Raw genomic sequence first — 13,086 nt, 5'->3', positions numbered from 1 at the left:
AATCTGGCTAGACCGGAGAACACAGATAAGAGCGCTCAACACATGGAATTCAGAACAGATAAACCCCACGGGAACAGTAGTGGGAGTAGAGATTTAATGAAGGTAGGGGATGGTCAGGCAGGGGGAAGGGGGAGAAAGGGGGAACCCATCACTAGGTTGGATATATAGCACACCCTCCCCCCGGGAAAGGGAATGAATAAACAGACAAGTGGGAGAAGGGAGACAACGAACAGTGTAAGATACAAATGATAACAATATATAATTGATCAAGGATTCATGAGGGTGGAAGGGTGGAGGAGGGAGGAGAAAAAGAGGAGCTTATACCAAGGGCTCATGTAGAAAATGTTTTGGAAATGATGATGGCAACATATGTACAAATATGCTTGATACAATTTTTGGATGTATGGGATGTTATAAGAGGTATAAGAGCTTCCAATAAAATGATTAAAAATAAAGACATATTATATAATTCCATAATTCAGTCATGTCAAGTGGAGCCATACCATTGCTACCACAATCAGTTTCCAGACATTCTTTCTCTGCAGAGACTCCTTGATATCATCTCATTTTCACCCCACACCATCACTGTACCTCCCCACTCCCCCCAGTCCCTTCTTCTACTTGCTGTCCCTATAAGTTCATCAATCCTGGGTTTCATGTACTGAAAAACTGGAAGGCATATAACATAACTTCAAGAAGGTAACCTCCAAAGACATAACACTTCTGAGATACACCCTAATATAAACAAAGAAAAACCAAACACTACAAACCAAAAATACAGAAAATTTGTGGAACTTGATCAGGCCCATCCTGCATCATAGTGGGGCTCTACTGACAAAGTTTTAACTGTTCAAGTTAGATTTAAGCCTTTGATCTTCTAAAACTATTACTCTTCATGGAGTAGAAAGTCCCATCTTTTCCTGAGGAGTGGTTGGTGGATTTGAACTGCTGATCTTGCAATTAGCAGCCAATGAACCCCAGGGTTCTTGTGGGGTTCATATACTGATAGTTTACAAAGCTCCCCATGTGATTTTTCTCCATGTGATTTTTACATTTTTATTGGTAACTAGTATTTTATTGGTTGTTTTGAGGACCAGTACAGAGAAATTACAATTTGTACATAATAATAATTATTATTTTGTTCGAGGTCACACTAGTTGTGTTTATAATGTTTGGGGTTCTCAAGTGATTCTTTTTTTTCCCCTCACATGATTCTTATTGCATCGAGCCTGAGTATTCCAAAGCTGGGAAAGCTGTGTTGTCAGGGCTGGAGTTTGGAACCAGGTATGCTTGTTACTACCCAGAGACTAGCTGTAGTGACAGCAGGCCCCCAGCCAAAGAAAGGAGAAGACACTTGTCTGAGCGGACTGATGGTACATCCTTAATGTCAGTGGGATGTCTATGAAGGAAACCACTAGAAATGGGGTCAGGGCTGAAGGTAGTTAAAGAAGCAGGTGGTCTGAAGTGGAGAATCTTGTAAGGAGGGATCAATGTGATGTTCTTCAAAAGTCTCTGCTGCACTAGGAGGATTTGTGCTGTGTGTGTATGTGTGTGTGTGTGTTTTGCCTTGCTTCATGTGGGATATAAAAAGGCTTTTCCCTAGCTTGTCTCCCCCAAATACATGCCAAACCTAAGAGGCTGCTTGCCAGCACAGGGTGGGAGGTCAGATGTTTGGAGACATTCTTCCTGAAGCACTGGTTCTTAACCTTCCTAATGCCATAGTCCTTTAATAGAGTTTCTCATGTTGTGGGGACTCCAAACCATAAAATTATTTTCGTTGCTACTTCATCACTGTAACTTTGCTACTGTTATGAATCGTAATGTAGATAACTGATATGCAGGATGTATTTTCATTGTTACAAATTGAACATGATTAAAGCATAGTGATGAATCACAAAAGCAATATGTAATTATATATTGTGAAATATTTATTTCTAATGACAAATAAATGAAATGTTGTCTTGAAGCATGGTGTAGCCTGGGTACCAGTCTGCATGCCAGGTACTCATATGTGGGCGCATCTGCTTGTGTGCAGACCCACCTGGAGATGGATAGAGGAGTGCTGTCTGGATTACAGAGACCATTGGAAATATGTATGAAAGGGTTGTTTGACCCCCAAAGGGGTCTCGACCCACAGTTTAAGAACCGCTCCCCTAAAGGCATCAGTCATTGGAGCAATCCAACACTGTCTGGTTCACTGTAGGTGGAGCTCACACCCTATTGATAAGGACAGTGGATTACTTTCTCTGGAGAGCTCAGAATAAAACAAGTCAAACTAGCTCAGTAACAACCAAGGTTAGGCTGCCATCCTGAATCTTGGATCCGCCCATCTTGTCACATGTATACCCCCAATCCCTCCTCTTCCTATTGTGTGTACACCCCTAGGTCGTCCCCCTCCCATTGCTGTATTGCCTATGGTACTACCCTTTCCTGTGATGTATGATGTATGTAACCAGGGGGCTTGCACACCCCCAAGTATATATAAGACTTGGTTAGAAAGAAATCTCTCTCTCCTCCCATCCTCCTCCCCTCTCCCTCTTTCTCACACTCCTTGCTGCCTCTCCCTCTCTCTCCTGTGCTCCCCACCTCCAGCACCTCCATCAAGAGGGCTGAGGTGAGCATGCTACCATGAAATGTGTCTGACTCCTTTATTTTACTCTCTCTCCTATCTCTCTTATTCTCAATGACTTTACTGTAATCTTTATATATCACAGCCGTACAATTGTGCCTGCAGGCCCGTGATGTTCTCAGGGGCTGGTTTACCCTAAAATCTTCATTTCAAGTGGGTACAGCAAGATATCTGTTTTTACAAACAACTGCAGTACGGTCTTGACAATGTGATTGTTTAAAATCTCCAATAGATCAGGCCCACCCCAGAAGTCTACTTTCCCCAGACCCCACTCCAACTGTGCCTGGTCTGGGTACAGTGAAGACTTTGCCAGCTCACAGGCTGACTGGAATCTGACTCTAAGTTCTACTATGCAGCCAGTAAAACTCATGATCACCAAAACAATTACAGATAAAACTTCTGGCTCTGACCCTGGTGCTGAAAGACTTGAGAGAAGGGAAAGTGGAAAAATTCTGATCAACGCCGTGGGCAAATGCCAGGTGACGAGAAGCCCAGAAAGGCTGGTTGCAGCAGTTCTGGCCTTTTGAACCCTCTTGGAGGAGTCCTGGTGGCACAGTGGTTTCACATCGGGCTGCTAATCACAAGGCCCGAAGTTCAAGGCTACCAGCTGCTCTGCAGGAGAAAGATGAGGCTTTCTGCTCCACTCAAGAGGTATAGCCTCATACTCATAGGGGCAGTCAGACCCTGTGCATTAGGGTTGCTGAGTCAGAATCAACTTGATGGCAGTGAGATTTTTGTTGTTTTTGAGTGAGGTACTGGAAATACCTCTGCTCAGAATTGTTGAGCACCAGACAGGCTAGGGTAGTAGGTAAGGGCCAGGCTCTGGAGACAGGCAGACCTGGATTAGATGAACATACTGTGGCCCAAGAATAGTCAAATGTACAGAATATAGATTTTGATTCTGACAGGTGAAGAAAGGACAAGTGTTTAGTTAATCTCTGTTTTAGGTTTCGCCTGTATAAGACAGGGGCAACACTGAAGTAAGGGTACGTAAAGTAGTGTTGAAACCAGGGTTCTGGTTCATACAAGGACTAGGAAAAGAAAGTATTGCTGCGAAACCATAGAAACTTTTATGAAACAAAAAACATCAAATCGTGAAGTTATTGTCTCTCATTTTATCCTCCATCTAGAGGCAGTGTTTCTAGCTAACTTTTCCCTGAAAAATTCTCTACTCTTTCATTTAAACAATGTAAACGCAGCATGTTTAGTATCCTTGATGGACTCTAATTGTGTTCCTCTCCAATGTTCTTTGAATTTGGGGAACAACGAGAAGTCTGCAGGAGCAAGATTAGTGCTGTAGTGGTGGATGGGGGATGGGTGCCCAGTGGAATTCTCTTTGCGGAGCGTTTGCTACCCTCAAAGAATGGGCAGGAGTATTGTCATGATGCGGGAAAGCCCTCAATACAACATTCCTAACCTTTTCCTCATCAGAGTATGTCTCCATTTTCTGAAAACTTCTTCCTTGTAAGATCCTGTGACTTTCCTCTGGGAAAGTGTATCAATATTGTCCCTTGGGAATCTAGAAGAAGCAGTCACCGTAATTTTCTGAGCTGACCTCTGCCTTCATGTTTGGTCCAGGAGATGCCCTGGAAGCCACTGTTTTGATTGAACTTAGAAAACAAAACAAAACTGTTTTGGTGTGTGATCTAGGTGAAGGTTTGCAAAGCAGGTCTCGTTTCATACTCAACAATTCACCCCTGTCTGATGCAACTCATCCAATGCCGTCCCCTCAATGGACCATAGCGTATCCCACTTCCTCCCTGTGTTTCCAGTTTCCACTCCTCCTTATCTAACCCTCTGGACTTTGTCCTTGGGTCAATTCTGCATTCGGGTCTTAAATGATTAATTAATCTAATATACAGAGTGAGTTCAGTTTCAGGCTTGAAGGGTAAGGGCCATAGATCTTGGCAGGGCAGGGCCCACTATCCAACCAATTGGATTGCTGTTTTAAAGATACGTTAATTTGAGAGGTCTGAGGGATTGACCCCAATCCCAACTATGTGGACACCTGACCCTCCCCCCAGAAGAATTTAATTCAGAGGACAGCACTGAATCTGCAGCTCCAGGAGAGGGACATGTCTGATCAGAGCACATGGGAGCAAATGAAGGGGGAGGAAGAGAGAGTGGAGCACATCCTGGCCCACCAACCCTTGAGGATGATATTCCCGCTCAGAGCAGTCAATCCACAGAGAAGACCACTATGAAACATGACATCCCTCACTGACCCATAGCCCTACAGGGGACAACACTGGAGACACAGAGTGAGAATACCACCCAATCTGATCCCACCACACTGAGGCAAAACACTAAGGGCATTCAACAGAACAGCACGGGGAACAGAGCAACCAAGTCCCCAGGGAATAGCAATATATAGACTTTGGGGCCAGGGCTTGAAGCCCCAACAGACTCGACTGGAAAACAGTCCTAAAGGCCAAACAACAGTCCTTGACCTAACTACAAGCTTTTTTTTCTTGTTATGTTATTTCTTTTGTCGGTGGCTAGTTGTTGTTTTGTTTTCTTTCGTTGCTTGGTTTTTCTCTGTCTTGTTTTTGTGCATGTGATTATCTCCACAGGTTTGTCTACTCACCCAATGCAATATCTAAATAAGATAGGCTGGAGGAGAAAACAACGGGACCGACAGTTCCGGGGGGACATGGGAGACGGGGAGGTGGGGGGAAAGGTAGTGGTGTTAACAAACCCAGGGACAAGGGAACAACAAATGATCCAAATCGGTGGTGAGGAGGGTGTAGGAGGCCCGGTAGGGTGTGACCAAGAGTAATGTAACCGAGAGGAATTACTGAAACCCTAATGAAGACTGAACATGATAGTGGGACAAGAGGAAGGTAAAAGGAAATTGAAGAAAGAACTAGGAGGTAAAGTGCATTTATAGAGGTCTAAATACAGGCATGTATATATATATAAATATATTTATAAATGAGGATGGGGAAACAGATTTATGTGCATATATGTATACATTTAGTATTAAGGTAGCAGATGGACATTGGGTCTCTACTCAAGTACTCCCTCAATGCAAGAATACTTTGTTCTATTAAACTGGCATTCCATGATGCTCATCTTCCTGACACGATTGCTGAAGACAAAGCGGGTGCATAAGCAAATGTGGTGAAGAAAGCTGATGGTTCCCAGCTATCAAAAGATATAACATCTGGGGTCTTAAAGGCTTGAAGGTAAACAAGCAGCCATCTAGCTCAGAAGCAACAAAGCCCACATGGAAGAAGCACACCAGCCTGTGCAATCACGAGGTGTTGAAGGGATCAGGTGGTAGGCATCATTAAAACAAAAAAAAAATCATATTGTGAATGAGGGAGAATGCGGAGTGGAAACCCAAAGCTCATCTGTAGGCAATTGGACATCCCCTTAAAGAAGGGTTTCGGGGAGGAGATGAGCCAGTCAGGGTGCAGTGTAGCAACAATGAAACATACAACTTTCCTCTAGTTCTTAAATGCTTCCTCCTCTCTCCCCCCACCACTATCATGATCCCAATTATACCTTACAAATCTGGCTAGATCAGAGGATGTACACTGGTACAGATAGGTACCAGAAACACAGGGAATCCAGGGCAGATGATCCCTTTAGGACCAGTGGTGTGAGTGGTGATACCAGGAGGGGGAGAGAGGGTGGGGTGGAAAGGGGGAACCGATTACAAGAATCTACATATAACCTCCTCCATGGGGGACAGACAACAGAAAAGTAGGTTAAGGGAGATGTTGGACAGTGCAAGATATGACAAAATAATAATTTATAAATTATCTAGGGTTCATGAGGGAAGGGGGAGTGAGGAGGGAGCGTTAATTGGAGAGCAAATGTTTTGAAAATGATGAGGGCAATGAATGTACAGATGTACTTTACACAATGGAGATCACAAGGGGTCGAAGGGATCAGGTATCAGGCATCAAAGACCAAAATAAATCATAGCATTGTGAATGAAGAGGAGTGAGGAGTGGGGACCAAGGGCCCACCTGTGGGAAATTGGACATCCCCTTGCAGAAGGGCAGCGTGAAGGAGACAAGCCAGTCAGGGTGCAGTGTAGCAATGATGAAATATGCAATTTCCCTATAGTTCTTGAATGCTTCCTCCCCCCACTATCATGATCCCAATTCTACCTTACATATCCGGACGTTCACTGGCACATATAGGAATGGGAAACACGGAATCCAGGACAGATGAACCCCTCAGGACCAGTGGAAAGAGCGGCGATATTAGGAGGGTGGGGGGGAGGTGAGGGAGAAAGGGGGAACAGATTACAAGGTCTACATATAACCTCCTCCCTGGGGGACAGACAGTGGAAAAGTGAGTGAGGGAGATGTTGGATGATGTGAGATGTGACAAAATAATAATAATTTATAAATTATCAAGGGTTCAGTGGGGATTGGGGAGAGAGGGGGAAAATGAGGAGCGATGTCAAAGACTCAAGTAGAAAGCAGGTGTGTCACCATATGTACAAATGTGCTGGACACAATTGATGTATGTATGGATTGTGATAAGAGTTGTATGAGCCCCCAATAATATGATTAAAAAATAAATAAAAAGCCCAACCAATGCTCATCATAATAAGATTCTTACAAAAAAGATTATTATTATACCATATAAATGTACTATTTCAATAAATGTTCATAAACAAACAAACAAAAAAGATACCTTAATTTGACTATGACAAGTACATTACTGAAAGAACTTGTCCGCAGCCATCCACTAATTATTGGGACATGTTATACATGTTTTGTTTGTAATAAACTTGTACATGTATCAACTGGAAGCCTAGTAGCAATACTTTTTATGTATCCTCATAGATAATAAATAAATTCCAGAGTACAGACAAAGAAGAATCAGTATTATGAACCTTAGACAGAAGAGGCAGAAAGGAAGTCCAGGCAATGAGATTTTACACATAATGACAAGACAGATTAAAATTAAGTTGTCAGCTCGAGACATCATGTCCCCTGGCTGGAGCATACTGCAACAAAAGACAATACTGGGGACACATGGCAGGGAGTGAGTCCAGTCTGAACCCCCGACAGTGGGGCGAACCAAGAAGGGAACATAACAGATCAGCAATGGGAGCAAAGTCACAAAGCCCCTCAGGAGCCCCAAAATTAGACTTCAGGTTCCCAGAACCCCCCACTCATCCCCGCCCCGGCAGTGGGGAAAATAGTCATAAAGGTCAGTGGACAGACCTGGAACTATGCATGCTTTTTATTTTTTGCTAGTTATTTTATTTTTTCCCCCTTTTATTAAATCTTTTGTTTTCTTTCTTTTTTTGTCTCTGTTATTGTTGTCTTGCCTACCTATATAAGATAAGCATGGGAAGCCAGCCCGTGGAGAGAGCAATGGGACCAATGCTTCCAGAGGGATTTGTGGGGCGGAGGAGACAGGGGGAGTGGTGAGCAAACAGCACCACAGACAGGGGAGCAACTGTGGAATTAAAATCAACAATGAGGAGGACACAGAGGTCCTGGGGGTGTTGTAGCAACAGTAATCTAGCTGAGAGGAGTTACTAAGAGGCAGAAGAAGGATGAGTATGATGGTGGGGCAGGAGGAAGGTAAAGGAAACAGAAAAAATCTAGAAAACAAAGTTATGGATAGAGGTATACACATAGGTGTGTACATATGTAAATATATTAATTCATAAAAATAGAGGTATTGGCCTATGTACATATATTTATATGACAATACATTGAGGTAGTGGATAAACTTTGGGCCTCTGCTCAAGCCCTCCTTCAACACAAGAACACTTTGTTGTAACAACTTGGCATTCTGTGATGCTTATCCTCCCTACATGATTGTTGAATATAAAATGGGTGCACAATCAAATATGGTGAAGAAAACTGATGGTGCCTGGCTATGAAAAGATAGTGTCTGGGGTTTTCAAGGCTTGAAGTTAAACAAGCAGCCATGTAGCAGAGAAGCAACACACCCACATGGAAGAAGCACACCAGCCTGTGCGATCATGAAGTATTCATGGGATCAGGTAATAGGCCTCAGAAGACCCAAAAACAAACAAACATATTGTTGAGCATGAGGGGCACCAGAGAAGAGACCCAAAACCCATCTGTAGACCATGGGACATAACCTTCACAGAAGGGTTACAAGGAAGGGATGAGTCACCAGGGCGCAGTGTAGCTCTGATGAAACACACAATATTCCTCTGGTTCCTTGAGGCTTCCTCACCCCCAACTATTATGACCCCAGTCTTGCCTTTCAGTGCTGGCTACACTGGAGCATATATACTGGTACAGATGAGAGCTCATGACACATGGAATCCAGGTCAGATAAACCCCTCAAGAACAGAAATGAGAAAGGGGAACCGATTTCAAGGATCTACATGTGACCTCCTCCCTGGGGGACATACAACAGAAAAGTGGGTGAAGGGAGACGTGGGACAGAGCAAGATATGACAAAATAATAATTTATAAATTATCAAGGGTTCATGAGGGAAGGGAGATGGGGAGAGAGGGGAAAAAATGAGGACCTGATGCCAGGGGCTTGGGTGGAGAGCAAATGTTTTGAGAATGATGAAGGCAACGAATGTACAAATGTGCTTTACACAACTGATGTATGTATGGATTGTGATAGGAGTTGTATGAGCCCCCAATAAAATGATTTTAAATAAATAAATAAAACAAAAAGGGGAAAAAATTTACATCTGATAATATGTTTTCACCAGCCATTAAAACAATATGTAATCTTAAAAAAAAAAAGAACAGAAATGAGCGTAGCAATACCAGGAGAGGAGGGGGAAGGTAGGGAGCGGAGGGGAAGAAGAGGAGGGGAGGAAGGGGAAATGATCTACACTTAACCACATAAGTCCCTTGGGGGAGGAACAGGAACTTTGGGGGAAGGGAGATAGCGGTTGGTATAAGATATGAAAATAATAATAATTTATATTTATCAAGGGGTCAAGGGGGGAGCGGGGAAGGGGGCGGAAAGAGGAGCTGATAGCAAGGGCTCAAATAGAAAATAAATGTTTAGAAAATAATGATGACACATATGTACAAATATGCTTGATACAATTGCTGTATGGATTGTTATAGGAGTTGTAAGAGCCCTCACTAAAATGATCTTTAAATGAATAAATAATAAAAATAAAAGTGCGTTGTCAAAAGCACCCCAGGCTGAGCTAGGACTGAGGGAGGGATCTAGTGGAGACCCCATGACTAGCCGCAGAAATAAAGGGTCTTGGGAAACTGTGGCCCTATCTAATAAAATTTTCAAAGGGTTCTTTGCTTTCTGTTTCATTTCTAATCATTTTATTGGCTCGCACAGCTCTTATCACAATCCATCCATCCAGCCATCCATTGTGTCAAGTACACTTGTTTGTATACTGCCATCCTCATTTTAAAAACATTTTCTTTCTACTTGAGCCCTTGGTATCACCTCATTTCCCCCCTTCCCAACCCTCTCTGCTGCATGAACCCTTGATTATTTATAAATTATTATTATTTTTTCATGTCTTACACCAACCACTGTCTCCCTCCATCCACTTTTCTGTTGTTTGTCCCCCTGGGAGGGGGTTATAGATAGATCATTGTGATTGGTTCCCCTTTCTCCCAGCACCTCCCCCTTCCCCCACTGCTATTGCTGCTCTTATTATTGGTCCTGAGGGGTTTACCTGTCCTGGATTCCCTCTCTTATCTGTACCCATGTACATGCTCTGGTCTAGCCAGATTTGTAAGGTAGAATTGGGGTCATGATAGTGACGGGGGAGGAACTAGAGGAAAGTTGTATGTTTCATTGGTGCAATACTGCACCCTAACTGTCTTATCTCCTCCCTGCGACCTTTCTGTAAGGGGATGATGTCCAGTTGCCTACAGATGGGCTTTGGGTCTCTATTCTGCACTCCCCCTCATTCACATTGATAGAATTTTTGTTCTGGGTCTTTGATGCCTGGTAGCTGATCCCAAAGACACCTCGTGATCACACAGGCTGGTGTGCTTCTTCCATGTGGGCTTTGTTGCGTCTCAGCTAGATGGCTGCTTGATCATCTTCAAAGGGCTCTTTCTTGCTCTGACAGGGACTAGCGTCATCAAAAAGTTATTTGACAGCTGCTGCTGAAGATAAGAGAACATCCATAAGAACTCAAATATATTGTCGATGGGCTTAAAAGAGCTCCTGAAGGACACATTGACTCCAGTGTGTTGTCAGAGTCTGCGAGAAGGACTCTGTTAAGTATGCTATCCAATTCAGTCCTCAATCCTGCCCCATCTGTGTTGTTACTGTCAAGATTCCACTCAGTGAGAAAAAAATAGGTTCAAGCCCTCTAACTCAACCAGACACAACCTGGTTCTTTTCCTTTAGAATTGAGCTCTAAGGCAGAGGTTGTACACTGGCGCAGATAGGAGCTGGAGGCACAGGGAATCCAGGGCGGATGATCCCTTCAGGACCAGGGGTGTGAGGAGCGATACTGGGAGACTAGAGGGTGAGTGGGTTGGAAAGAGGGAACCGATTACACGGATCTACATGTGACCTCTTCCCTGGGGGATAGACAACAGAAAAGGGGGTGAAGGGAGATGCCGGACAGGGCAAGATATGACAAAATAATAATTTATAAATTATCAAGGGCTCATGAGGGAGGGGGAGCAGGGAGGGAGGGGAAAAAAGAGGACTTGATGCAAAGGGCTTAAGTAGAGAGCAAATGCTTTGAAAATGATTAGGGCAAAGAATGTATGATGTGCTTTATACAACTGATGTATGCATATGTATGGATTGTGATAAGAGTTGTATGAGTCCCTAATAAAATGTTAAAAAAAATTTAAAAAAAAACATAGGAATATAGATAGCAAAAAAAGAAAAAAAGAATTGAGCTCTAAGAAGTCAGATTTAGAAGCTCAATGTGGCCAACTATACGGATGGACCCATCTGTGGGCTCTGAGCTAATCTTCAAAGGCATGGGAGAATAGAAATGACTTGGACTAGATATGACCTTATCCCTACCACTTACGGGGACCAGGAATGAAGTATTGTTAGTAGTCAGAACAACACCCAGGCACTAGTTGGCATATGCTGAACACTGGACTGAATCTATGGATTTTAATAATTGCCTGAACATGCTTGGTGAACATGGTCTGGAGTCACTGGATAGCTCCTTCTATGGGGACTTGTCTCTAGTTGTTTTGTCTCTTCTTCATTTGGTGACTCCCTAGTGAGAAGATCGCTATTTAATATTGAGTTTTCCACTCTTCCCACAGGCCCTGTTGATATTGTTGAGATATCATCATTCCTCCAACTATAGTATCAGTATTTAATCCATTAAAACCCAAACCCCATAACTAATTTGTCATGCTTTTATATAGCATATCTCATGTCCTATTTTTTTGGTGTTTAAGACTAACTGCAAAAGACTGGGCTTTCTACTCCCATAAACAGTTACACTCTTGGGGAGGGGAAGGGGAAAGTGTGGGGAGAAAAGGGGAACCAATCACAATGATGTACATATAACCCCCTCCCAGGGGGACAGACAACAGAAAAGTGAGAAATCGGTCAGTGTAAGACATGAAAAATAATAATAATTTATAAATTATCAAGGGTTCATGAGTAAGGGAGGGGGAGGGGGTGCAAAAAGAAGAGCTGATACCAAGGGCTCAAGCAGAAAGAAAATGTTTTGAAAATGATGATGGCAACATATATACAATGTGTTTTATACAACTGGTGTATGGGTTGTTAAAAGAGCTGTAAGAGCCCCCAACAAAATGATTTATTAATAATAATACAAAAACCAGTTACACTCTTTATAATTCACAGGGGCAGTTCTACCCTGTCCCATAGGGTAGCTGTGAGTTGAAATCAACTCAATAGCATTGGGTGAGTCAGACTGACTGCATCTAAATTCATCTAAAGGCCTTTGCTGGAAGGGTTTAATTAGGCTTGGTTTTCTAACTGTGTTGGTCACTTTTTAGAAACTTCTCTTCTTACTTCTTGTTTTTTAAAAATGCTATTTTATTAATGAATTGCCCAACACATCACTAGCTATACTTGGTCTTTATCCTTCTTACTCCTTGTGCCTCCAATCTCTAAACCTTGACTAGTCTGTACTTTTGTTACTCACTAATCTAAAGTCCTAATCGTAGACTAGGATATTATAACCTATATAAAGTATCTTCTTGGGGTTGTGTACTTGGGCTTTCTTTGGTTCTGGAAAGGTTGCTGGAGCGCCCCGAAGGAAGGAGGAGATGAAGATGCTCTTGGTCCGTCCCACTGTTATGTAGCCAAGCTTTGAAGAAAGTCTCCATGCCGACAATATCATTGTCTATTGTCTGAAGGTCAATATCAGTTCCCAAGAGAGAACTCTCTGTAGGAGAAAGAGAAATAGTGGTTAAAACTCTTTTTCTTCAGTTAGAAAAAATTTTAATAGATAAAAATGTAAATGCACCCATCAAATCTACCTCTAGATAAGAGGTTAGGTCAAAAACTGTTACTATGAATAGGAATTAAAATATTAT

The 13,086-nt window shown here is 42.8% G+C and overlaps 1 protein-coding gene across 1 annotated transcript in view; it reads right to left on the bottom strand.

Moving 5' to 3' along the window:
* Window positions 1-13,086, bottom strand: part of M1AP (meiosis 1 associated protein) — a 119,381-nt gene that overhangs the window by 26,777 nt on the left and 79,518 nt on the right. Inside the window, exon 5 of the mRNA XM_075556898.1 lies at window positions 12,762-12,935. Within this exon, the coding sequence (XP_075413013.1) occupies window positions 12,762-12,935 (174 nt within the window). The remainder of the gene's footprint in view (window positions 1-12,761; window positions 12,936-13,086) is intronic.

The sequence above is a fragment of the Tenrec ecaudatus genome, chromosome 8 (assembly GCF_050624435.1).
Source record: "Tenrec ecaudatus isolate mTenEca1 chromosome 8, mTenEca1.hap1, whole genome shotgun sequence".
Taxonomy (NCBI): domain Eukaryota; kingdom Metazoa; phylum Chordata; class Mammalia; order Afrosoricida; family Tenrecidae; genus Tenrec; species Tenrec ecaudatus.
The sequence above is the reverse complement of the archived record's forward strand: the minus strand, read 5'-3'. Positions and strand labels throughout refer to the sequence as shown.